At 43.8% G+C, this 25,080-nt stretch overlaps 1 protein-coding gene across 1 annotated transcript in view; it reads left to right on the top strand.

The window, feature by feature from the left end:
- KIF27 (kinesin family member 27) overlaps positions 1 to 25,080 on the top strand; it is a 455,459-nt gene that overhangs the window by 262,813 nt on the left and 167,566 nt on the right. The window contains exon 12 of the mRNA XM_069229770.1: positions 2,048 to 2,158. Coding sequence (XP_069085871.1) covers positions 2,048 to 2,158 — 111 coding nt within the window. The remainder of the gene's footprint in view (positions 1 to 2,047; positions 2,159 to 25,080) is intronic.

Below are 25,080 nucleotides of genomic sequence, written 5' to 3'. Positions count from 1 at the left end.
TGGATCACCTTTGGGTGCATGAAGGCACGCTTATCTCACTACTTGGAGTGGCACTCTGATCCCAAACACCAAAGGAAGACCTTGTGCAGGTCCATCACCAACATCTGTTTACAACAGTCATAGCATGACTTAAAGCCTGTATATTTTGGGCGAGACATAGTTCTTTTGCACCCTTGAATTCAAATTGAATACTCATCTAACTGATGAAAAAGGGAGTGTAGCGCCAGACCTGCACTTGAAGGTGCTGAAAAAAGGTACTGACATTGATGCCTATGGGTGCTCAGCTCCATCACTTCTGGGGTGGAACAAAGTCAACGTGGTGCGGTATGGCGCCACCTAGTGGCACTTGGAAGCTATACTACGAAATCTTCTGGAACTAGTCTGGCACCTTGCGACTATTCTAATGGCGAGGAACCTGCAGTTAAAACTATCCATCAAAATTAATAAACTTTTTCCCGGTACTTACGGGTGGGAAACACCTCCTGTACAGAAATCTAGGGACATGTGCAAGAATGATCTCAGACCAGTGGTGAATTGAGTGTTGCACCAGACCTTGCTATTTGCTATGCTGTAGGAGCCTCTGCTCTGCCTTGCATGATGGCAAGGCTTCAACTGAGGCCCGATCCTTTTGCCATCCATACATGAAAGGAGTTTCCAGATGCAAGTGACCTAAAACTTGACTGTGACTGCTCACTTTGCCTGTGTCGCAAGAGGTATTGGACTCCACAGATCAGCCTGTGCTTGATTCTGCCCCCAAGAATCCATGCTCATCATGCTGCTTAGTCCATATTGTTCAGCAGAGTATGGAAGAGATTGTTGAAAGAGAGTAGGGTCAGTCCTTCAAATATCTAGTTGGCTCTTCAGTAACTGTCTGCAGCACTAGCACTTCAGACCTGCGATACTGCGATAATGGCTGCCCCCTAAGACATCCTCCAGTTGCCAGGCCACCTCCTGCCCTTCCCTTGGCACAGCACTGCAGAAATCTGGCCTTTTGATACTCTGCTACTGATGGGGCTTTTTCACTGTTGCTCGTAACCACTTAACCACAGCCTTGTATGCATCACTTCACTTCTCTGCAATGTACCAGGCATGGGGAGCACACCGTAGCTGTTCCCTCTGAGATCCTGATCTCTTTGGGTCTAGAGCATGGTAATGGTGCTGTTCTATGTTATCTACCTGGTAAGCTCCTTCTTGGTGAATTACCTTTGCTCAAATAGGATAATGAAGGATTACTTGAGGATTATAGCCTAGCGCTTCAGCAGGGCATAACTGCCATCCTGGAGTATATTAAACAGTTCAGACTTATCAGCTGTCAAAAGCCATTTTTCCTAGCCTCTAACTAGCATTATCTTTATAATGTGTATGTGATGCTGCACACATGGAAATTATCTGTTTTTGATTTCAATTAAAATGTTCTATGATGGAGAACTGGGATTAAAAATTAAGTAATTATTAGTTTTTTTTTGTGTTATTTGTTATAAACTGTATATCAACTGCTAATCCTGTCTTTCCTCGTCATACATTGTTCTTCTCTAACCAGGGTCCTGTGCTTTCTGCAGTGTATCCACTGGTCTGACTGCTCATTGTCTCTTCTTTTCTAGTCGTCTCACAAAATTATTGTTGTGTGCTGGATGTCTGAGTCACTCTCTCTGTTAGATACCTTAAATTCAGTTCACCTGTCATGGCTGATGTTCTACTCATGTCACATCCTTCTCACCTCTCCTATCCACTTCCTCCTCTTTGTCCCTTTCACGCCCCCCACCCAGACACACACATACAGTTTCCTGCCTGGGTGTCCTCCTTGAACCCCCTCCCTGCACCCTCACCCCTAAACTACTGTGCGCCTTAACCTTTCATTCCAATTTTTCTTGCTGGCTGTACTGTGCTTTGAAGACACAGAGTAAAACTGCTTGACCCGCTTTCAGCCATCTCGTTTAAGTTGTGCAAGAGGATCCTCAGTTTTAAAGTTATGTTTCTCTGTGAATGAATATGATTCATTGGCAACCTACCAAAGTGACAACAGTACTTCCATTGTCAAATTTTTCAGGAACTCCAGTTAAAGACTGAACAGCAGCAAAAAATTCTGAAGCTTAAAACAGAGGAGATAGCAGCAATAAGGAAGAGAAAGAGTATTGTTGGCACACCAAATCAGCTTCAGGTATCCGCTACAATAAATAATTATAAAATCGTTTTGCCTGTAAATACGTTCTGACATATTTAATAATTGAAATTGTTCTCAATTGACACATTTACCTCTTCCTTTTAAAAGTCATAAACTCTTACGATTGGATTTACTAAACAATGCGCTATCAGGAATGAAGTTGGCATTGTGGTACAATGTCGGATTCATTGAAGCATTGTAGGTGGTGTGCTCCACAAAGAGCCCATGTCTAAACTCTTGAATTGTGAGAGCATTTAGGATTGTGCGAAGGGTCCTTTTCTGTTACCAAATGCACCCTAATGTAAAGCTTTCCTTTGCTGTCTAGCCATGTTTGTGATGCAGGTATATCTGTGTTGTACTAGTTTAAACAAGCATTGGGGAAACTAATGTATCTTGGCTCTAAAATGCAGGGCTAATTTATTTGCCATTCATGTTTAAATGCATGCATCACAAATAATGTGCATGGATTGTCAATTAAAGAAAGGCATTAAAGAAACTCATTCAAAGATAGCAGCTGAGGCACATTTATGCTTCTGTGTGTGCAGATGTATGTCAGGACTGAAGCATGTTGGATGTTTTTAATTTATCATTCTAACATGCATGGTGGATGGTCATTTTACAACTGTGATTTACAATTTAGGAAATAGTGAAAAATAGCTGTGAACCAACTAGACTAGCAGTAGTTTGAAGGCACTGGTATTTTGAGAACCAAAGACGTTTACAATAGGGAGTAGGCTGAGAAAGGGGGGAGGAAAGAAAAAGAAGAGCACGCAGGGTGAGTGCAGAAGAACAAGAAGTGAAAGTACATATACACTCTCATGAAGTGCTCACTGCAGAAGAAAAAAAAGAGTCCCCTCAAGCAGTCAGAGGATAAAACTGATCCTTTCAGAACACTGTGAGACTGAAATATAAAGAATAGGTAGTGAAGAGATTGCATCAAGAGGTGGCAACTGAGATAGACACAGCACCATCCAATCAAGAACAAGAGGCTGACCCAAAGATCGCTGTAAACATATATTATGTATCAGAAACAACAGGTCTGCCAGCAGCTAAAGCTATCTGCCTTAGACCATAAGATGTTGACCACATTGATCGGGCTTACATCAAACCAGATAGATTCATTATTGTTTGGTGTATCATGTAGCAATGGAGGGTATGTTTTCCAGGTTTCAGATCTCAATTCTTTGTTAGTAGCCTGGCTCTCTTTTGGCCAGTGTGCCCTTTGCCTGTTGTTTGTTGTCTTAGGGAGAGATTTGTTGCCAAATTGTCTTTGCATTAATTAATTTATGCTGGCACGTCTTTTGATTTCTCCTTTACTTAAAGGCATTCACATAACTCAAACCTAGACAGATGAGTAACAAACCATAACATTTTACATAAAAGAGTATAATAACAGTTCGCCAAGTGATACAGTTGGTGACATGAACAGAACTTTTGAAACCTTTTAAAGATAAGGATACTGCCTAATGCTATCCATGTATGCCAAAGGAGCAGAATAATAGTTGATACAGCAGTCTAAATCACCAAACCAAATTCTGTAGAACCTGTTGAATGCCCAATGTTGTGTCCTTCACTTGGTTGAGAGAAGCCAAATTTGATTAGCGGTTCACACTGCAAGTCCAATCCCTACTTCCAAAGGAGAACAGCTGTTGCGTAAACTACAACTTTGGCAAAGTTCTTCAAGGTTGGCTTTCACAGCCACGAGTGACACACGTGAACTTGGTTCAGTCCATCAATGCTGAATGTGAAAGACAGGTTAGGGTAGACCCATAGAACTCAATCTAAGACATTGTTGAAGTAGAGTTATTGCTTTTGGGTTACTAACAATCCCCGTAAAGGGACCAGGGGCACCATGGTAATGGAAACACATCTATTTAGTTATTATTACAACACGGTGAACCTGTTTCACGGCACCACTAAAATAACTGCACATGATATCATAAAACAGTAAGGAGGCATGTTGTGAACAACAAGAATAAAATGAACATTTCTAGTATGTTTAAAATGTCATTTAAAACCTAAATTTCTAACATGGTTAAAATGTAATTTCAAACCTAACACCGCAAAAACCTCCTTCTATATGCTACATTAGGTGAGCATGGAGAGTAGAGCAACTTGCAGTCTAGAGTTTGTTAGGGAGGCGTGACACACTGCACACCTTGTTGACAGCAAGAGCTGTTTATTTCAGCGAAAACGTGAAGGCAGTGTTCCCTGTGAAGGGCAAACATGTGCTGTGGTAGCAACTTTCCTCCAGGACTCTGCTTTATCAACATCAGATGAGATGGAGCATCGTTGAAGTGCTCTGGCAGTAGGTTAGGCCATGTCTGGCAAAATCTTGAGCAATAATCTGGGCAAATGACCCTCTCCTGACAAGAGGTCAGGTGGCTGCCTTTATATACTAAATCTTATCAGAGATTGGAATTTCTGACACATGTTTAGGATTGTCTTACATAGATTATGTGCATTAAGATGTATGTCCCATTAGGGAAATGTACATAAGATGTACGTCACAGATGATTCCCTATGGACATATAAGATGTAAGGATGCCAATTCAGACTACACTATATTGACTATTTTGATGTCTATCTTTCCTATTTGACCTTGACATGGTGACGATTAGAACTTATACCAGACTGATGTTGCATCAGGTGTTATATCAATGTCAGGAAGAGATATAAAAATGATTCTGCATAAAAGTGGTAATATGGTGACTCCTATTACCTACGATAGTGTCAGGGCCTACTGAAAATGGAGTTGGACCTTATGAGCTTTATGTCACAATTTCCAGATATGTGAGACCTAAATATATCATGCCTTAACGGTACCATGACAATGGAACAGAGGGGACACAGTGTTTTTTATAAACTATCATCACTTGCATTTTGTTGGCATCATCCCCATCCCTGGAGTTTCTTCCATGAGGAAACTGGCCATGGCTCCTGTTTTAGAGGTCCATTTCAGGGATCCGATATTAGAAATGTTGACCTAAATGCAGCTTGATTCCTTCTCTCACTGAACTTAGTGTACATTTAGCATTCTCTGTTTCTGTTTCAACAAGAACTTGTGTACCTATCTGTACTGAAAATGTAAAAAGGATCCAATTAAATTAGTGACCAATATATCCTTTACCTCCCATACTGTGACATCTTCCATACGTCTGTATCTTTTGCCCAATGTATTTATTGGGTGTTTTGGTTACTATTTCTGTTTAACCCTCACGTCTTATGGTTCACTACACAAGAACTTGATATTATTTCTACGTCTTCAGTATTAATGAAATTGACTTAGTGTTCCTCCATGTAATTTTTTTATGCTTCTCAGACCACAACATCAAATGGGAGCTACAGTCCTGCTGCCCAGTTCCACTTTTTCTTTAGCCTATGGTACATAGAAAGGCTTGCATGCCAATCACCAAAACAAGTCAGCTGGGCCTTTGTCTCTCCATGAAGATAATATAAAAGAAGATGGTGTGATTGGCAGGAAATTCTCTTTCTGATGGATAATCCTAACCACACATTCCTCACCTTTAGGATATCCACAAGCACTGTACTGGATCCAAAACATTTCTATACTATTACTTCCATGCTCAATGCTCCAGTATGTGGCACCATGTGGCTTTGCACTGACTTTGTTCTGGCCTGCAAGTTACGATGGAGCCTCATGTACGCCTCACTCTTGTACATCAACGTCAGTTCCTCTCTAACTACAAACAGTTTTGCATCAGTTGACAAGTTTTCCCTCAAAGTTTCTGTATTCTAGTGTTCAAGGCAGCATGTCTTGTCCTAAAACTACAGGGTTTAAACCTTATAGGAACTGTCATAAACAGATGTCTGTGAAAGATTCTTCTTAGGTGTGTCTCTGGTGTGTGGGTTCGGCTCACGACTTCCAGTCTTGTGAGAAGTGTGCTCTTGTGAATCCTAAGCCAATCTGGGAATGCAAAGCCAAAGTGTATGTCAATAAACACATAAGGAAGTCTCAGAAGCCACTCTCCTGCTCCAAATCAAGGGCGTGGACCTGTTCCTACTCTTTAGCTATTATCATGACAGGTCATCATCATGCTTCCAGACTTCAGATAAGTCTACGTCAAAGAGGAAGCTTTTTTAGGGTCGAGCCTGCGCTAGCATGCGCTCGCGGATGCGTATCGCTTGCAAGACGCTTCAGTAGTTAGAAAAGGGCTCGGATCCCCGTCCATGTTACGTCAGTGTCTTTTATTGGTTTGTGGGCTTGCCTTTTAAAATCTGCTTGCTTTCATTAGTGGAAGGCATGCATACGTCATGCCTTTTCCGGTGGTTAGCCCTCCTCGAACGCAGCGACCAAGTACTGAAAACATACGAGGCTTGCTGTTTTCGGTCCGGTTTGTGGACTACTTTTTCTCTTTTTTCGCAGCCCGATCTCGCTGGGCAGAAGTCGAGCACTTTGCATGACATCAACCCTGTTACATAGTTAATTGCACTTTTGCCAGTTACGTAGATAATTGCACTTTTGCCGATAGTTTTCACTACGTAGCAGCGCGATCGCGCTCTTTTTTCAACTCAATGTGGCAAGAAAAGTCCGGTTGGGAGTTTACAACTGCTAATAGCTCTAACTTGGAGAAATGCGAGACCCATTGCATTGCAAATGCTTGTTTTTTTTAATAACCAACTATATTGTTTTGTTTTTACAATAACATGTCACTGAGCAGAGTAAAGCAACTCCAAATCAAGTTATTACAAGATTTCACAAGCCCATTGTCAACTAAATTTGTCTAATTAAAAATCAGCAATTAGCCCTGTCCTGCCATGCTATAGGCCTCAAGTTGGTGGGCAATGTCTGGGAGGGTTCCCATATGATGTCCTTTCAAAACCTCTAGCAGACCTATGGACTAGCCAGGACACAATTTTACAAATTCTTAAAACTGAGGCATGCATTAAAGGGCCACTATACCCGAATTCAGTCCCATGGAGGCCAAGGTGATGATGGAGGCACTGGGTGCGGGAGGGGTACCACAAATATATTTTTCCCTAGTATTGAATGCCTCTCCAGCTCTTCAACCTTACGCTCCTGATGGGAGGCCTGGATCAGACCATTATACGATGAAGACTGGTGGGATGCATTGATGGCACCACGTGCTCTTACAATCTCTGACAGACTATGCTTGGTACAAATGTACTACTTACACTGCACATATCCAACTCTTGCCAGACTCCATCGAGCAGGGTTGAGACCTACTCCGTAATGTAGTAGGTGCCCCCACACTTCTGCTGATTTATTCCACGTCGTCCTGGCATGCCTCGTCATTACGAGATATTGGACACAAATCTTGAATGAACGCTTCAGTGTGCTGGAGCTTGCCCTGGAGCCTTCTCCGTTGATGGTCCTCTTGGGGGTGATTGAGGAAATGGGAGGCTCACGAGCACTAAAAACACTATTGGGCACGGCGTTGCTCATAGCCAAAAGAGATATTGCCACACAGTGGGTGATGAGCACTTCCCCCCTTTGTCAAAATGGAGGTGAGGAGTGGACTGGTGTGCTCAGATAGAAGGGCCAGTGTACCAAGCGAGGGGCTGTCTGAAAAAGTACCCGCCACATCAGATCCCACACAAAATAAGCATTTACATTGCTGAGCATACAGCCCCCTGCCACTTGGACCAAACCTTATGGTATTTTTTCAGACAGCCCTTCGCTTGGTACGCGACGCAGCCCTGCCACCCATTTGATTTTATCAAGAAGGCCGTTGACGTTCCATGACACTATGGTGTAAGGGGCCATGTGTTGTAGGAGGAGGGGACCTTGGTCTGGGGAGGGCCAAATGCTGAAAAACGTGGGGAAACCTCCTGGGTGGGCCTGTTGTGTGGGTGTGAATGAGCATGGAGACACCAGTTAAGGAAGACATTTTAACTCTGCATGACAGCGTGGCATAAAACAAACGATAATACAAGAATACTAACCAACAATGATTAACACCCGTCCTCCCCATACTTCCCACCCCAACTGAAGAAGCATCCGTTGCCCTAAAAAAGACCCCAACAATAACTCAAAAGAAACCATAGAAGAATAAGATAGTACGGAGTGGTGGATCCCTCCGGAAGAAGAATCTCATATCTACCATTTTGATTAGCCTATCTAGGCACCACCTAGCCCTGCTACGATCAGTTAGATTGGTGGTGTTTGACTCAGTTTTCCCCCTCAGGTGGGGCCGTCTGGGTTAGATGAGCCAGATCGCAGGAGTTGTCACGTTGAGAAGTCAGCTGGCCGGGGGATCCAGAGCCAGGGGATCCAGAGCCAGGAGACCTTGAAGCCTGTCGGTCCTTTTGGCATCCACAGCGAGATCTGGTGCGGGAGGCCCTGGGCCAGGCACACCCTAACCTCCACTCCCACCAGATGCCCCAGGAACTCGGGACATCGCCAGGCCAGATGAGGAGGCTGCGTCAGGGCACTCCCGGAGTCGCTGCTCCTCTGTCGCCCATTTCCAGGCAGACTCCAGGGTGTCAAAGAAGTAGGCCTTGCCAGCAAGTATGACCTTAAGGTGAGCAGGCAAAAGGAGCATATTTTGGAGATGTAGCGCTTTCAGTTTCTGTTTAACTTGTTCAAAGGCGCGCCTCTTGGTCTAAACCTCCCGAGAATAGTCTGGAAAGATGAGGATCTTTGAATTTTGATAATGAACTCCATCCTGCAAGCCGGCCTCCCTCACAATGCAGTCGTGGTCTCAGAAGTTAAGGAAGCGGGTGATCAGTGCTCTGGGTGGAGCCCCAGGCAGGTGTCTAGAAGAGGGTGCTCTATGAGCTCGTTCAACGGTGAGACACGAAGACAATTCAAAGACGAAGCTTAAGAAAGCCAAGCAGGACTCATCTCAGTCTCGCCACTCTCATTGAGAAGTTGCGTGGATGTAAGATGGTTCCCGGTCTCCCACCTGGTCCCCAGCTGTGAAGCCAATTCTGGACCTGATCACAATGCACCTCGAAGTTCCAGGGACATCATTGCTGTCACAACCAATCGAGACTTTCAGTGATGCCATGTTGCAAATCTTTGGCAACCTTCTGGCTCCCTTTGGAGCTCCTTTGCGTCTCAAGGCTCCACAGAGGCCTCCAGTAGGGGTACCACTGGTGGATCTGCCCTCAGCATCATCGGTTCCTCCTGAATGCACCTGTGGTTCCACTCTGACATCAGAGTCTGCTTCTAGTCTGGCAATAAATCCACGTTGGTTCCCGTGGCATCGGCACCAGCAACAATGCCAGGGGAAGGCCCGTCTCCTATGGTCCTATCTGACTCCCAGCCGATTTTATTTTATGCCTAAATGAGGTCACATTCTGAAGCCATTCTGATGCACCGGGTCCCAACTTAATCAGAGTCAGGCAGGAGCATGGCATTTCCTCGGAGCTACACCCAATTGTTTTGTCAACTTTTTAGTTCAGACTCAGATCAGAGCAAGCCAGTCCTACAAGATGATAATGGAGATGAGTGTGATTACGGTCCTTATAGTCCTCAACACTATGATGATGAAAATTTATGTATGGACATGCAGGAGGCCAATTGATTAGACAGTTCCCTGTACAATGGATTATGTTTTCTTTCTGGACTTTCAATAGAAGAAGAGAATGCTTCCTTTGCCATGGTTCTAGGACAAGCAGTGGAAATCTTAGATATACAGCTGCCAACTATGGAAGTCAAAACTAATTCTATATCCTATCTAAACTTCATCTGTGCCCTTATTTCCATTTATTGAAGCTCCGATTGACATTCTAATGGGCACCGGTACAAAGCCTTGTTTGTGCACACCGGTGAGCAGGCAGGTTGCCAGACTCCACAGGCCGGTGCCGGATGACCCTGACTTCTTGACGCAACACCTTATGCCAGAAAGTCTGGAATTTCAGGCTTTCACCTGTACATTGAAACCCAATTCAATCCCCAGACTCCAAAGGACAGAGTATTGAAACAAATTGAGGCATTTGGGTAGCAGATGTTTTCCTCTGTTGGTCTTGCCTCCAAGGTCAGTTAATACCAGTTGTTTGCTTGGAAGAGATACCAATGCCTTATAGGACACGTTTTTAACACAATGGCATTATTTTTCAGTACAGGTTTACATATGTATAAGGGTACATATAGACATGGTGGCTGCCTTCTGGCAGTCAAGGGAGTCCTCTCAACAATGTGTGGAGTGTCAATATTACAGCCTCTGCTGACAAAGTCAGTTTGATTCATTACCTCTCATTTAGCTAAACAAACAGTCTTATCCTTTATCATGAATTTGACTTGCCTAATTAGTTTCTTGTTCCTGTAGTCACCTCCCTTCTACATTAGTATTGTAACCTTTATTTAATCATGATCTTGAATTTCTCTCAAAGGCCCCAGATCTTTTCAAATTTCTGCTGACAATCTCTTCAGCCTGCATTCAGTAGTGTTTATTATGGATCCATTGTGATCAGAACTCCCCTAAAGTTTAACCACGTCTCTTTTGGCCACTGTGAGGGCAGCATTACAGAATTGTACATTATTCATCAGTATTGTTTGATCTCTCCATAGCCCCTAACAAGCTACCTTTTTATTCAGATCCCATTCTGAACCAATGGCTCTTGCTATTGTTCCGTGTACCCTGGACCGAAAGTAGTGCAGCCTCAGAAGTTCCCATAGTCTATGCACTAAAATGCCTATTTGGATGCACCTTTGCAGGCATCAATCTGCTTCTCATTCCCTTATGGCACATGGTTAGCAAGATCTTTCCAGCAGTCCATAAAGAATGTTGGTCTAATCTGGCTCAAACCATTGAGGATGGTCTGGACTGGATACTACTGACTCCTTGGGCAGAGCAGTTGGATCTGTTGTGGTGCTTCACCGACATGCTTGGATGAGATCCACAGGCTACTTTTATAACATGCAGGCATCACTAATGGTACATGCCATTCGACGGGTCTCACTTGTTTATCAAGAAGGCAAACTGTGCACCAGAGAGCTTCAAAGAAAGCCATACCATTGCACATTTTGGGTGCCTCTTTATCTAGACAAGACAGTACCCTTAACAGTTTCATCCCTTTCATGGCAGTGCCAAGGCTCACTGCCTGCACTGTATTCACCCCAGCTCTTTTGGCGTTGGGCAGAGGGATCCAACAGACATGTCCAGACAACCAGAGACAGGGATCTACCCAGTCCCCAAGTCATATAGCATCAACTTCTAAAGCTGCTTTAGTTTGCCCTTGGGGCCACACAACCTCCAAGACGGTAGCAGGATCAAACATTTTCTGCAAGGGTGGCAAAATATAACATCCCACAGGTGGGTCCTTCAGCTCGTTCAACAAAGCTATGCCCTGTCATTCCTTCAACCCAAATCAGAGCGTTTTTAGAGGAGCACCAGTCCATCTTTCAGCAAGAAGTGCAAGCTATTTTAGCCAAAGCAGCTGTAGCTAGGGTTCTGGGCCCAGAATTGGGGACTGCTGTTTCCCCGTGCAGAAGAAGGATGGAGGCATTTATAGAGTCTGTTCTTTGAACACCTTGCAGCAGGATAAATTCAGTATGCTTTGGTCCATGTTCTGTTTGCTTTGGATTCAGGTGACCCGATGGTTGCTTTGAACTTGCAGGATTCCTGCCTTTATGTACCCATCCTGCAGTCCGATAACCGTTACTTGTGGTTCAAAGTAGGCCAGGAGCATTTTCAATTTACTCTTTTCCACTTCCGGCTCACCACTGCCCCTCAGATGTTTACGAAGATGATGGGGATGGTCGCAGTCCGTCTTCGGTGTTTCGGGATTCTAGTTTTCCTTTAACTCGATGACTGGCTGCTAAAGGTGGACTCGCCACAGTCAGTTGTAAACCACCTTCAAATGGTGGCGAACCTCCTGACAGGTTCTTGATTACCTGTGACACAAGAGTCAGGTAGACTCTGAATTATTAATCTTTATAAAAATAAAAGGAGAGCATATTTTGAATCTATTTGTCTTTACCTAGCTCTGTGCTAATTATTAAAACAATGTATATGTACTGTGAGTGAGCACTGGCTCACCGCCTGATCAGTGGTTCTGAGCATTCCCTTGTCTCTTGCTGTTATTATATCAATGAGTAACTAAAGGCACAAGGGCTGCAGGAAGTGACTTCTGGATCATTTTATGTCCCACCTGTACTATTAGGCACATATGGCCTTGTTTTGGCCTTGGAAGATGGCCTGCCATCCAACAGGAGAGGTTGAGGTTATGTTCACTGCCACCCTGGTTGGGGAGACGGGAAGGGTGCCACCTGTATTTAGGGATTTCCCACCAGCCTGGCAGGGATGTCACTAAGGTGAAGGAATTCTTTGCCAGGGCAGCTTCCTTCATAGAAGTGAAGTTGTCTGAGCAGGTGCAATGTTTAAAGCCAAGGCTCGACAAACTTTTTTTTTTCTTCAGTTGAAACAAATACCCAAACAGAATTTTTTTTTTTCTGAACATTTTCCCTACTCATGTGGCAGACAGGGACAGATAAAATAAGCGACTCTCACCCTACGCCAAATAGGGCTGGACAACGTCACTGTGACCAAGTGGTCCCGTGGCAGATGGACCTCTGTTTCAAAGATTACCATCAACAGAGGTTCCGCTGATGGTACTCAATGGCCCTCAAGTTCAGATAAAGTGGAGAAACAGCATTTGACGAAGTGGGAGGCAGCTGGTTTATGAGATTTCACCCTTTCTGCAAAGCTCTAAATAAGACACATTGTGCTTGATTTAGAGTTGGGTGATAACAGAAAACACTCTGATATGAAGAGCTTCACACTTCGGTAAGATTATTTTTTCAGCCTGAACGTATTTGCTTGGATTTACCACATTTTCTTTTCAATGGTCTGTTTATTACGTTTTCAAACATAAATCAAAGAAACATAAGTTACATTTAGCAGCACATGTCAGAGGCAGCTCTAGGTTTGTATTCAGTATAGCTGTATGCTCCCCTCACATAATTTTCAGAGTACCCACCATTATATACATTCATGTGGTATAAGGAGAGACACATTTAGAAATTCTTTCAAAGAAACATTAAACTACATAACATGCAGGGCTTAAAGCAGTCCTGATCTGGGGGAAACAGATTCTCAATATTATGTAAGTTCCAATGAGACAATCTTCTTGAGGTTCTCTCATTGTGCGATACATACTACCTCTTCTTTGAACCATTTATCATCATTAGATAGCCACTTCTCAATCATTGGCTGCTCACTCCTAGTCCTTAATTAGCTTAATGGCTTTTTGCTAGTAATAATATTAATTGCATAGGTCTATCTCTTATTCCACCTTTCGCTTTGTGGACCTCTAGCACTCTGATGCCTTGGAATGTGCAGGCCAGTACAGTTATTTCTCATAGTATGTGCTTCTGTCTAGTAATTCACTTCTAAATGACAGTTTTGCAACAGATGAAGAAATATATCTCATCATCATTATATTCACAGCATTTTCCTTCTCATGTTCATTTTTGTTTTACGCAGGACCTTTTCTTGGAACAATATAGACATATCAGATGAGGATGTATATTCTGTACCGTTCCTTAGAGCTAAATCTTGTCTCCCAGTACGCCTTTCACATAGCTCTTATCCACTGTACAGTTTTAGCTACATCTGCCCTGAGCACCCTCCACAACACACATATATATTAACTTTTCTTACGTGGCCAAACGCAGCATGCCCTCAGTATGTTGTCTCCACTAGTCTGAGAAAGATTCCCTTGTCTTCCACAGCCTCTGGTAACATAGAAATTATTCAGCCATAATATCAATATATTTTCAGTGTCTGTAAAAGACACAAATGTCCTAATCAGAAATAGTTTGCCCATAGCCTTACTATCCCCCTTAGTACTTGAATATCCATATCACAATTGCCTTGTGAGATAGTCCCCACAACAGTTCCTGCTCTGCAAATGAGCTGCTAAGTAATAGCTTTTGTTGATGCAGTCTCAGTCTGTCCTCCTGACAGGCATAGATTCCTAATTCCTTGTAAATCTTTGGGAGCTGACCAGTCTATACAAAATGATTTCCATTTTTTTAAAGATTCCCACAGGATAAGTACACATGCATCGTTCAAATATATAGAGACAGTGTGGGAGCTTATCCATTTTGCCAATGTTATTCAGCCAATCTTTTACAAAGTCAGGGTGATCCAAAAGAGTATGCAGTTCAAAAGCCCCATTAAGGCCCATTTAATGTTCAGTTTGTGAGGCTGTTTAGCAAATCATTACACTTAACTATTTTAAAAAGTCACCTGCTGCACAGGTAAGATTAGGAAGGGATCCTCATCAGTAGGTGCCAGTGCACCAAGGGGAATCAACACATTTATCTTGATGTGCAAAACCACACTAAAAGCTATTTCTCCAAGCAGCCTAGAGACACTGACCCAGGCGTTTATTAAGATACAATAATATGTTGTCAATGTAGAGTGACATAATATGTTCTAGATTTCCCACTGGTGCCCTTATTTCCACATAAAAAAGTCTGCCAAAGTTTCCATTATCAGGGTGAATAGTAGAGGGGAAAGGGAGTATCCATGCATTATGCCTCTTCTTATCTCACATTCCTCCCACACAATCTTTCCAGTTCACACCCTTGCCACAAAAAAACAGCTTAATCCATTTTAGAAGTCTCTCACGAGGTTCATATGCTTCAGTACTGTGAACATAAATAACTGCCATTTGTGTTCAATGCCTTTTCTGTGTCCAGGGTTGCTAAGACATATATTCATCCACATTATTCGCCCTCTTTGACATCACATGGCTTAATGAAAAAAACACATACCTATTCTGGCCACTGTGTACCAAGTGCAGCACAACTCCTTGGTTAGCATTGGCAGTACTTTTTAGGACAATGGGTCCTTGTCTAGGTTGGGGACCATTACTGTTCTTGCTTCCCTCATTTTCTGTGGAATGACACACTCTATGGTCACCTCTTCATTTACGTGCGCATGGTCCCAAATCCTAGTAGAACTCTGCCAGTGAATTGTCACCACTGGGCGCCTTACCTGTGGTAAATCTGTTGATTTTACTTTATTTTCCAGTATTGCTATCAATTTGAAAAGGACATCGAACAGCATGATATATAGTTTTAGTACTGTACTTGCCAATAATACCTTTTCCGTCTGTTTTGGAGTATTTAATACTCATTAATGTATTTTTGAGTGTGCACAATGGAGGCATCATCTGAACTTGCCTATGCTTAATCTCTAGTCGTTTTAAATGAAAAGTATTTCAAATGTTTGATGGTAATACATTACGGTGCCCTGTTGTCTACTTCACTGAGTAGCCATTGATAAATCTAGACTGAGCTGTTCTTGACGGCTGCCTTTCATTTTCTATAGATTATTCAAAATGCCTGACCTCTGGTTATTTCACTCCCTGTGACTCACATTGTAGTGAATCCTAGTTTGTTTTAATGGGTTAACAGGAGTTACTTTATCCTTCGGCTTGCAGACTCGTGCCCCCGTCACCTAGTGACTTTTAACCTACTTAGCTTGCTCTGTCTTAGCCAATTTAATTATTTAATTCCTCTAAGATGGCTGCCTTGTTTCTAGTTAAGCCACTTGTTATGCTTTGCATTATCAGTGCCACCGCGTTAAGGCGTCAAGATCAAGTGACAAAAGACAAACAAACAGTAGGTGTTCACACTTAGGGACTTTCCCTCTCCATGCTTTTGAGGGAATTGTTTATATTAATTGCCGCCCCAAGCATGCCTGTTATTTATTGTTTGGGAACACACCTACGTCAGGGGTCCAAGTATATCTGTATAAATACATCACACTTTAGACAGATAATCAGAGGGATTCCGACCAGAGGGCATCACCACCATCGCTGATATTGATGCTGCACGTTGTCTTGACGCTGACCCACTCTTCGTGTCCCTGCGGTGTCTGAGATAGAGACCTCATTCCAAGGTAACAAGGGTTGGGGGCTCCTCTCATGGACATGGCATTGGCAGATTAGGTTTAACATACCCAGTTCTCCTTTAGGTAAGAGGTTAGGCCTATCATGATAGGGTATTAGGACATATTAGACACTCTGGGGGTCATTCCGACCTCGGCGGTCTTTTCAATAGACCGCTGAGGGACCGCCGTACGGAAGACCGCCAGTGCTGGCGGTCTTCCGCATGGGCCATTCTGACTGTTGGCAGCGCTCCGCCCGTTTCCGGACGAAGAGCCGCCAACAGCCATACTGGCGGCAGGCGGGGAAGTGGAGGTAGCTCCACCTCCACTGCCACGCCAACAGAACACCGCCCAGCGAATCACGACCTGTGATTCGCTGTGGCGGTGTTCTGTTGGCGTGGCGGTGTCGGCGGAGCTGCCCGTTCCCTCCCGGAGGATCACCAGGAACAGGTAAGGTGATCGTCCGCTAGGGAAGGGGGGTGGGGGTGTGTTGTGAGTTGTGTGCGTGCATGGGGGTGTGCGTGTGTGTATATTGAGGGGGCGTATGAATGTGGGTGTGTGTGTGTATGTGCATGAATGCGTGCATGAATGCGGGGGGGGGTGTGTATGTGCATGAATGCGGGGGTGTGTGTATGTGCATGAATGCGTGCCTGTATGTGTGTATGTGTGTGTATATGTTGGGGACCGGGGTGGGGGACGGGGGTCCTGCAACCTTTTGGGGGTGGCAGGGGTGGTGGCGGGGGTAGGGGAGGGAGCCGCCGACCGCCAGGGTCAGAATGACCCCCTCTGTCTTTTCATGTTATTGCAAGATGGTGGGGGTCTTTGTAATAATGACTCTTGTCTTTACAATTCTGTTTCTTGCACTGTTCATTATCCTAATCGTTGCAGCCCATGCAACTTTTCGCAGATTGCAGTTGTGTTAAATAAAAACCATAGAAACTTTACTGCATCTTCGTTATTGCCTGTGTTTGGTTGAGACATGATGTATCTGTGAGAAAGGGGTAATCTCCATTTAACCACGACACTCCCTGAAAGGTCATACTCTTGAGTCCATGCATAAAGGCTGCCACAAATCACCTTTTACTATTTGGGTTTTTGGTGAGGTGCTGCTAGTGAGCCGGAAGGGTTGGGACGACAGCTGCGACTTGTTGTAGGATAGGCATAGTCGCCTACAAACATAAGTACTGTCATCCTCAAACTAGCAGTCTTGCCTAGAGCAAGAGTCCAAACTACGACATGGCGCCACCAATGATGGTGTTTAGGCACTAATTTACGGATACCCTGACTATCACTGTCTCACAGACAACAGGTACCATTAAACGAGACGTCCGTGGTCTTTGGGAAGATCCGCCTCAGCTGAAAAGGTAGCACCTGATTAGGCTGTAGGTTGTTCGAGCTCGAACTCATAAAAGGACTTTACTCCCCGTTTTGGTGTTCCCTTTCTCTAAACAAATATGGCTAATGCCATAGAAGTTCCTGAGAATGCTAGACAAGCACTAACACAACACCTGTTAGAGCATGGCCTTACAGAAGAGGGCGGGGATGTTACACTCATAATAGAAGCTCATGAAGCATACCAAACAGAAACATTTTACTGTTGGGTCACCTTTCCTGAGGTAGACCAAAGAACACATACATTCCACTCATACGAAATTGCAAATGTACCTCAATGGTATCAAGCATACCAGTATCATGAAATATCGCTTATATACCAAGAGCATCAGAACTGGTTTGAAGGCGCCCTACCAGATGAAATACAAAGAGTGAGACTAGGGGGGTTATTACAACTTTGGAGGCGGTGTTAATCCGTCCCAAAAGTGACGGTAAAGTGACGGATATACCACCAGCCGTATTACGAGTTCCATAGGATATAATGGACTCGTAATACGGCTGGTGGTATATCCGTCACTTTACCATCACTTTTGGGACGGATTAACACCTCCTCCAAAGTTTTAATAACCCCCTAGGTCCTTTAAGTAATGATGGACCAACGTGGCTTATGTTTGCCACATACACACCTCATCCAGGCATATCAAATATGCCAATAGCAGATCTGAGAAATGTATATAATGGAATAGTGACACTATATAGACGACTAGTTCAGTTCGTAATGCGAACTTTGAACATGACACCAGCGCGTCCAGCGCCACCAGCACCTGTTGGATACCAATTGGCTACTGGGATAAATCCACAAACAATACATACTATCATGGGTAAAATACCCACAGAACGAGAGAAAATTCCGTTCTGGATAGCCCAGAAAACAAACCAGCTAGAAGCTGTGTTTCCCCATACGGGGCCACAGGAAAAGCATAGACTCCTCACAATGTGCTTGCCCTTTGGGATGGTTCCCTCGGTGGATGACTGCGCCACATGGGGTACAGTCTTCGCTGCTATATATACTACCACACATGGTACCCCAACACTTTCCAATTTACCGGAAGTGTGGAAACAAATACAGAATGCGCATGGGGCTGCACCAGCCTTAGATTTGGGGATGAAGTTAATGCAGAACTTTGACGCAGTTTCCTCAATAATATTCAGTAATATGAAAGTGGAAGCGGTAGCACTGGCAATACGCCAGCGTCTCCAAGAAACTCCACAATTGGAACAGGAGAGACAGCGACCAAAAATAATTTCCGACACCTATACTAGTATAGGGCGGGATAGTTTGGGAGCCAAGCCAAAGAAATTGGAATTACAAAGTACCACCCGTAAGGAAGGTACGAAGCAGGCACAAGAGGGCTCTAAAAAGCACTGGGAAAAACAAAAAGAATTTAAGGATAGACGAAATAAGAGAGCTGATTCTCCACACCCGGAGAACTCTGAAAGGAGATACAATCTCAGAAATAGGGAGAATATCAAAATTCCTGACAGATATACTGATTCACGTCCCTCTCGTTCCTTTCAGGATGCACCGGACAGAGATAGCGAGAGAGGGGGCCGTCCTGATCGACGTCCTGAATAAGTGAAACAAAAGAAAGACTCGCAGCAGTCTACAATTAAAAAAGAAGAAAAGACTCCTCAGCAAAAGCCACAGTTTAAAAAGAAAAAGGTGGCAGCAGTGTCAGCTAAAAATGCCAGTACACTTGAGAACAATGTTGAGGAACAAGATGTGGGCGGTGACACTGTTAGACAGCGCAGCAGAGGTCACGATATGTCGCCAGAGTCTGAAAGATCATCTGGATGCGACAGCAACTAGCGATTTTATTGCAGTTGAGACTGCAGACAGCCACGTTCTCCCACCTGACAGGGTTTATGATTTAAAAATTCAAATAGAGGGAGACGTGGAGCGCACCATTGGTGTGATATTCTAGGATGAACTCACTAGTGACATCCTATTGGCCGAAAGGGACTGGCCAACTGAGCACGTCCATAAGCTCCCACATTGTCATTTTGCCTTCTTTCTCTAATCTTGTTCCAGAACCAGAAAAACAAGCCAATGCTACTGAATGGGCTTTAGCGCAGGCACCTGCGTTATACCGCAATCATGTAGGTTGGGACAAGGAGTCTCCTTGTCATCTTATTCGCGTTAGGTCTACACCCCAACCGCAGCCACAATATCCTGATAAACATGAAGCAAAAGCTCCAGTGAGGGAGATCCTCACTCAGCTCGAGTATCAGGGAGTAATCGAGCCCTGTACATCTGCAATGAATAACCCGTTATTTCCCATTGCAAAGCCAGACCATTCTTACAGAATAGTAATTGATTACAGACATTTAAATAGTCATACACGTACATATGCTATACAAAACTCACATAGCACAGCACTAATAAACAATATAGTGCGTAAAAAATATAAACCAATGTTAGATATTTCTAATGGATTTTTCTGCCAGAATTTAGCACTTAAAAGTCAGGACTTGAGTGCATTCTCATTTGGCTCACAAAAACGCTTTTGTCGTTTACCCCAAGGCTATAAGAACAGCCCAGGGCTATTTTCAGCCCGTGTAACATCAATATTACATGATATTGACCCCGAGGCATTATCCTACGTGGATGACATATACCTCATGGATGACGACCTCAACATTCAACTTTTAAGGGTCGATCGGATCATTTTGGGATTTGCAGACCTCGGTTACAAATTCAACTTTAAGAAAAGTAAGATTAACTTTCTCAGTGTATTGTTCCTGGAATACGAGCTATTGAACGAGGGGAAGAGCCTGGCCCCGCACTTTGTAGAGAAATGTGCACAATTGCTCTTAAGGAACTACAGTCTTTACTAGGTTTCTTCAACTTTGGCAGAACATATATTCCAGACTATGCACAACGTATCAAGCCACTTTATGACTTGGTACAGACAAATTTTTCTAGCAGACACTGGACAGTTGAACACACATGCATCCTAAGGGAATTGCAACAGGACATGCTAGAAGCTAAACACTTGCACACACGTGTCAATAAAACAAATTTGGTTATCAGAATAATTGCTGGTGCCATTGGATTTACTCATGTCACATTCAATGAAGGCGACACAGTACCCATAGCATATAAATCACATTTATATTCTAATGCAGAACAACGTTTTGCACCTACAGAAAAGATTCTGACTGCAGTTCAGATGGCTGTCATCAAGGAGAGGCCACTTGCCCAGGGGAAACGCATTATTGCCGTTACCCCGGTGCCAGCCTTAGGGGCTGTCACCAAAGCAAGCGTTCCTAATAATAAAGCATTACATCCACGTTGGATTCAGTGGGCAACCTCCCTGACCGCCACTGATGTTGACTATATCTTTTATCCCAAACTTCAGACACAAGAGTTTCTCCAGTACGAACAGGTTCAGCACAACCAGCTGTAGGTACTAAACATCAATACTCAGCCGCTTGCGCAGCTGTGAGCAGAGTGAAGGAGGATGAAGTTTTCCACCCTCACAATACCTACAAGCAGACCCTGGGGGACTGCACAGCTCAGTTGGCTGAACTTAAAGCTCATATATTAGCGCTAAAACACACAGAGCCAGAATGTCTGACTTTAATAGTCTGTGACTCATACTACTGCTTTCAGTCATACAATGATTATCTTAATCATTGGAAGATGAACGGGTTTAGGGATTCTAAGGGGAACACCATTAAACACAAGACATTGTGGGGGAGGAAGGCTGATCTTAAAGATAAGCTACCATGTGTCCATGTAGTACATACATTGGGCCATCAGCGTGTAGGAGTACACGTTACCGGCAACACTTTGGCTGATGAAGCAGGCAAATCAGCAGTGGCTACGGCTTCTGTGGCTGCAGTGACTCGTTGACAGATGAGATTGGATAATGAAATACTGACTGCCGTGAAAGCTTCAGCTGTGGGAAAGTCTCTCCCGAAAGGACACCCTACAAATTATTCTTATCATATCAGTGCACAGAATGTTGCCTACGCAACAATTCCTGGGGTTGGAGATCGAGTGATCTCCAACGAAGACCAGAGACTAGATCTAGTAAAAGCAGTGCATGAGGGTGTCGCTTCTGCACATGCTGGTATTTCTGCCACAATAACAATCTTACAGAAATGTTTCTGGTGGCCTGGTCTATGCAGGCGGACAAAGAAATATGTCCTTTTTTGTGACATTTGCCAGCAAATAAAGGGCTCCAATATCAAACACCCAATGCAGACGTCCCTCTTAGTGTCCAGCAGGCCACTACAATATGTGTACCTGGACCATTGCGGTCTGCTCCAACCTGATGGTGCATACAAATACATCTTAGTCGCTGTAGATTCTTGTTCTAGATTCCTGTGGGTATGGCCGCAGCGGTCGGCTGACGCTCGAACTGCTATAAAAGACTTGCTGATCTTCATCGGTACATATGCGGTTGCAGCATTCTATTCAGACCAGGGCCCTGCATTTGCCTCTAAGGCATTCGGGGACACCATGGGGACGGTGGGTGTTGAACTCCATTACTCCGCACCATACCATCCCAAGGGAAATTCGTTGTGGAGAGGCTGAACCATGATCTAAAGCAGTCCTTAACAGCTCGAGTATTAGGTTCAGGCCGCAGTTGGCTTCATCACCTATATGGGGTCCAGAGAGCACTGAATAATCTGCCAAGACGGTCCTTGGGGGGACGCACTCCTTATGAGGTTCTCTTTGGGATACCTATGTATGTCCCAGATCTTGATGGCTCTGGTTTGGTGGCAGCAGAAACACCATTTGACATAAATGAACGTCTCACTGTCTTACTGGAGCTTCAGCAATTTCGTGATGATAAATCATCTACCAGTGCTGCCACCTTAGGAAAAAGGGATTTAGCGAAAACTTCGACTGGCTGGATTCCTAAAGTTGGGGATCTGGTTCGTGAGAAGATCGCTGTGAAGAAGGAATTCGGTCCATCATACAGAGCACCTGTACTGGTCTTGGGAATTCAAGGTACCAGGACTGTCATCTTACCACCACTGTCTGGTTCCCGAACGAACAGATTCATTTCCATTGATGACATCATACTACACCATGTGGCCGATCCTTCACAGTAGACCAAGAGGTCCCTTCGGTAGTTCCCAATCCCCTCTCACTACCCAATAGGACATACCTCTACATAGTAGGATGAACAACACTACTACAGACTATGCAACAATGCCCAATGCTGTTACAGATACCGCCTCGACTATGGGGAGGGCGGAAAACGAACTGTTGCTAGTTCCAGTTACCACTTCATTGACAACACCTGTCCAAGATTTGGCTGTTTTTTACATGAACACTTCACAGACTGATGACACTGTCTACCAAGAGCCTCCACGCGAAGTGGACCAATGTACAAGTAATGCACTGGCTCCGGTATTTGCAGAGACTGCCTCTGGCTATTTCATAGACATTGATGACTTTTCCTCAGACTCATCCACTATTGTGATTGACAATGTTTCAAAAACACGGAAGCTGTATCAATGGCTTAAAAATAACTATTTAAACTACCCATGGAACTGTTTATGGTTCTGTTTGACATTTTCAGCATTATTATTTTGGGTTGGTATTGTGACTGTTTTCTTTTTTGCCTATAAATGGCCGCTATATTCCTGAACGCTCCTCTGTCGAGCCTGTGGATGAAGTCTGAACTCCATATCATTCCTCACATAAGGTCCGAAGAGACTTGTCCCTTGTGAACGTTTCAGCAATACCGATTCCTGATGGGATTGTATGGGACAAAGTCCCCTTTGATATGTATGGGTCTACGGAGGTCATTCAAATTCCATATGTGTTCAAAATATCTATGACAGATGTGATTACACCTGATGTTGTATCTGATGATTGGGATGTCCAAACAGTTGATTCCATGCTAATTGAACTGAAGGACTATTCCGTATTTGAAAGTGATGATGTATATGAACATACAATGAATTATGGGGAAATGTTCTATTACAACAATTGGGGACATTACTACCTACACTGTGACACTAGACACAGGCCAGTATTGAACTATACACAGTGGGAACACTGTTCAACACCACCAGTGGAGAGCCCGAATCACTATACAGATATATTTATACACTTCTCTGGGCATGACACGAAAAATGTGGAGTCATATTACTTCCTGTTGCCTTCTTCACAAATTAGGAAAATTTTGCTAACTAACACAAAACTGATTTATTCAGATCCCTTTGTTTCCCGGCTCGCAGTTGAAGGTTACGAATACTGGAAGAGCACTATTGACTTAAAAAGTGTATGGGGAACACAAGATTGGCAAATACAGGGTAAGGAAGCTTTATTTAGAGCATGCCTGATTCCTGTGCAAATGATCTTTTTAAAAGACACGATTCAACAGACATCCTGTCTGGGGTTAGCAAAAATTAAAGACATGAACACTCCCAGTATCCCCACACCGGCAAAGTTTAATGATTTGCAATATTTCCTTAATATTACAGAGGAAACGCTAGATGCAATGGTTCAGGCTGGTACCTATAATTCTTCACTTTCCAGTCACGGCGGGTGGTTAATATGGCCAACTAACACCAATAGGTGTCAAGCACGTTTCTTGAACTCTTCAGGGGTTTTTAAAATTAACAGGCCAGACCCTCGCTTTGTAACGAGTCAACATACAGGTATAATTACAACATACAGTGTGGGTAAACTCTGCCAACAGTGGGTGCAGACTAACACGTTAGCCGCAGTTAAAAACATCTTAACACTCTTTCTGAAGATGTATACTTACAGGATTTTCTCCTAGGTCCTAGGACACAGCGCTCTAAAAGGTCCCTTTATGCTATGTATAATGAGATCTGGAAACTTTCACAGATTGAAGCTGCTGCACGTTTGAGGCAATTAGATAAGGAGAACTTAGAGAAGGCTTTAGCAGTTGTCGATAACGGCATGAACACTCTGTCCAACAGGAATTATTCACTATCAAACATTGTGTCGTCTGCTATTGATATTACTCAGACAGACTTGTCCCGGTTATATCATGGACAAACACAGAAAGACACTTAAAAATGATCGCATTCCATGGAAGTATATTAACCGTAGTGAATTGTTCACTACCTTTAATCTTTCGAGGGAACAGCAGACAAAGGCTAAAAGGGAAGCTAATTTCACCATGCTTCACATTGAGAAGTTAGACAAGTTGCCCTTCACGGTAGCAGAGAGTCCTTCAACTATTTGGCTCTTACATGGCATAATTAACTTGCCCATTTCGACCTTTCGTTTCTCGAATTGCTTAAAAAATCTTGCAGTGGGCAGGTTCGAGCAACTAGGCGATAGCTATATTAAGGAAGAGTGGGAGCTGCCCTTTGATTATAAATGTTTGAACGGTGAAACAGAGGTTTTTCTGAGCGGAAGCAAATGTGAGACTACTGTTAGTCAATCAATGATATGTAAGCAGGTGTCCCTTCACGGCCTTTGCAATGCGGGGGTCGCAAACTTGGCCTGTTTTCTGAAGGGTACTCCCGTCCCTTTGATTCGACCGGTATTTCATGTACTTTCCAATGGAAGTTATGTGGTACTGAGCAATCAAAGCTGTTGCGGCATGCGATCAGGAATTGCCCACTCAATCTCGGTCTCGAAGGTCGTTACGTGTTGCGGACATGTTTTATTCACCCCCCACACGAGAGATAAAAGTATCTGACATGTGGCCCCACATAGATACTATTAATGTAAATTATGAAAAG

Source organism: Pleurodeles waltl, chromosome 1_1, assembly GCF_031143425.1.
Source record: "Pleurodeles waltl isolate 20211129_DDA chromosome 1_1, aPleWal1.hap1.20221129, whole genome shotgun sequence".
NCBI classification, from domain to species: Eukaryota; Metazoa; Chordata; class Amphibia; order Caudata; family Salamandridae; genus Pleurodeles; species Pleurodeles waltl.
The sequence above is the reverse complement of the archived record's forward strand: the minus strand, read 5'-3'. Positions and strand labels throughout refer to the sequence as shown.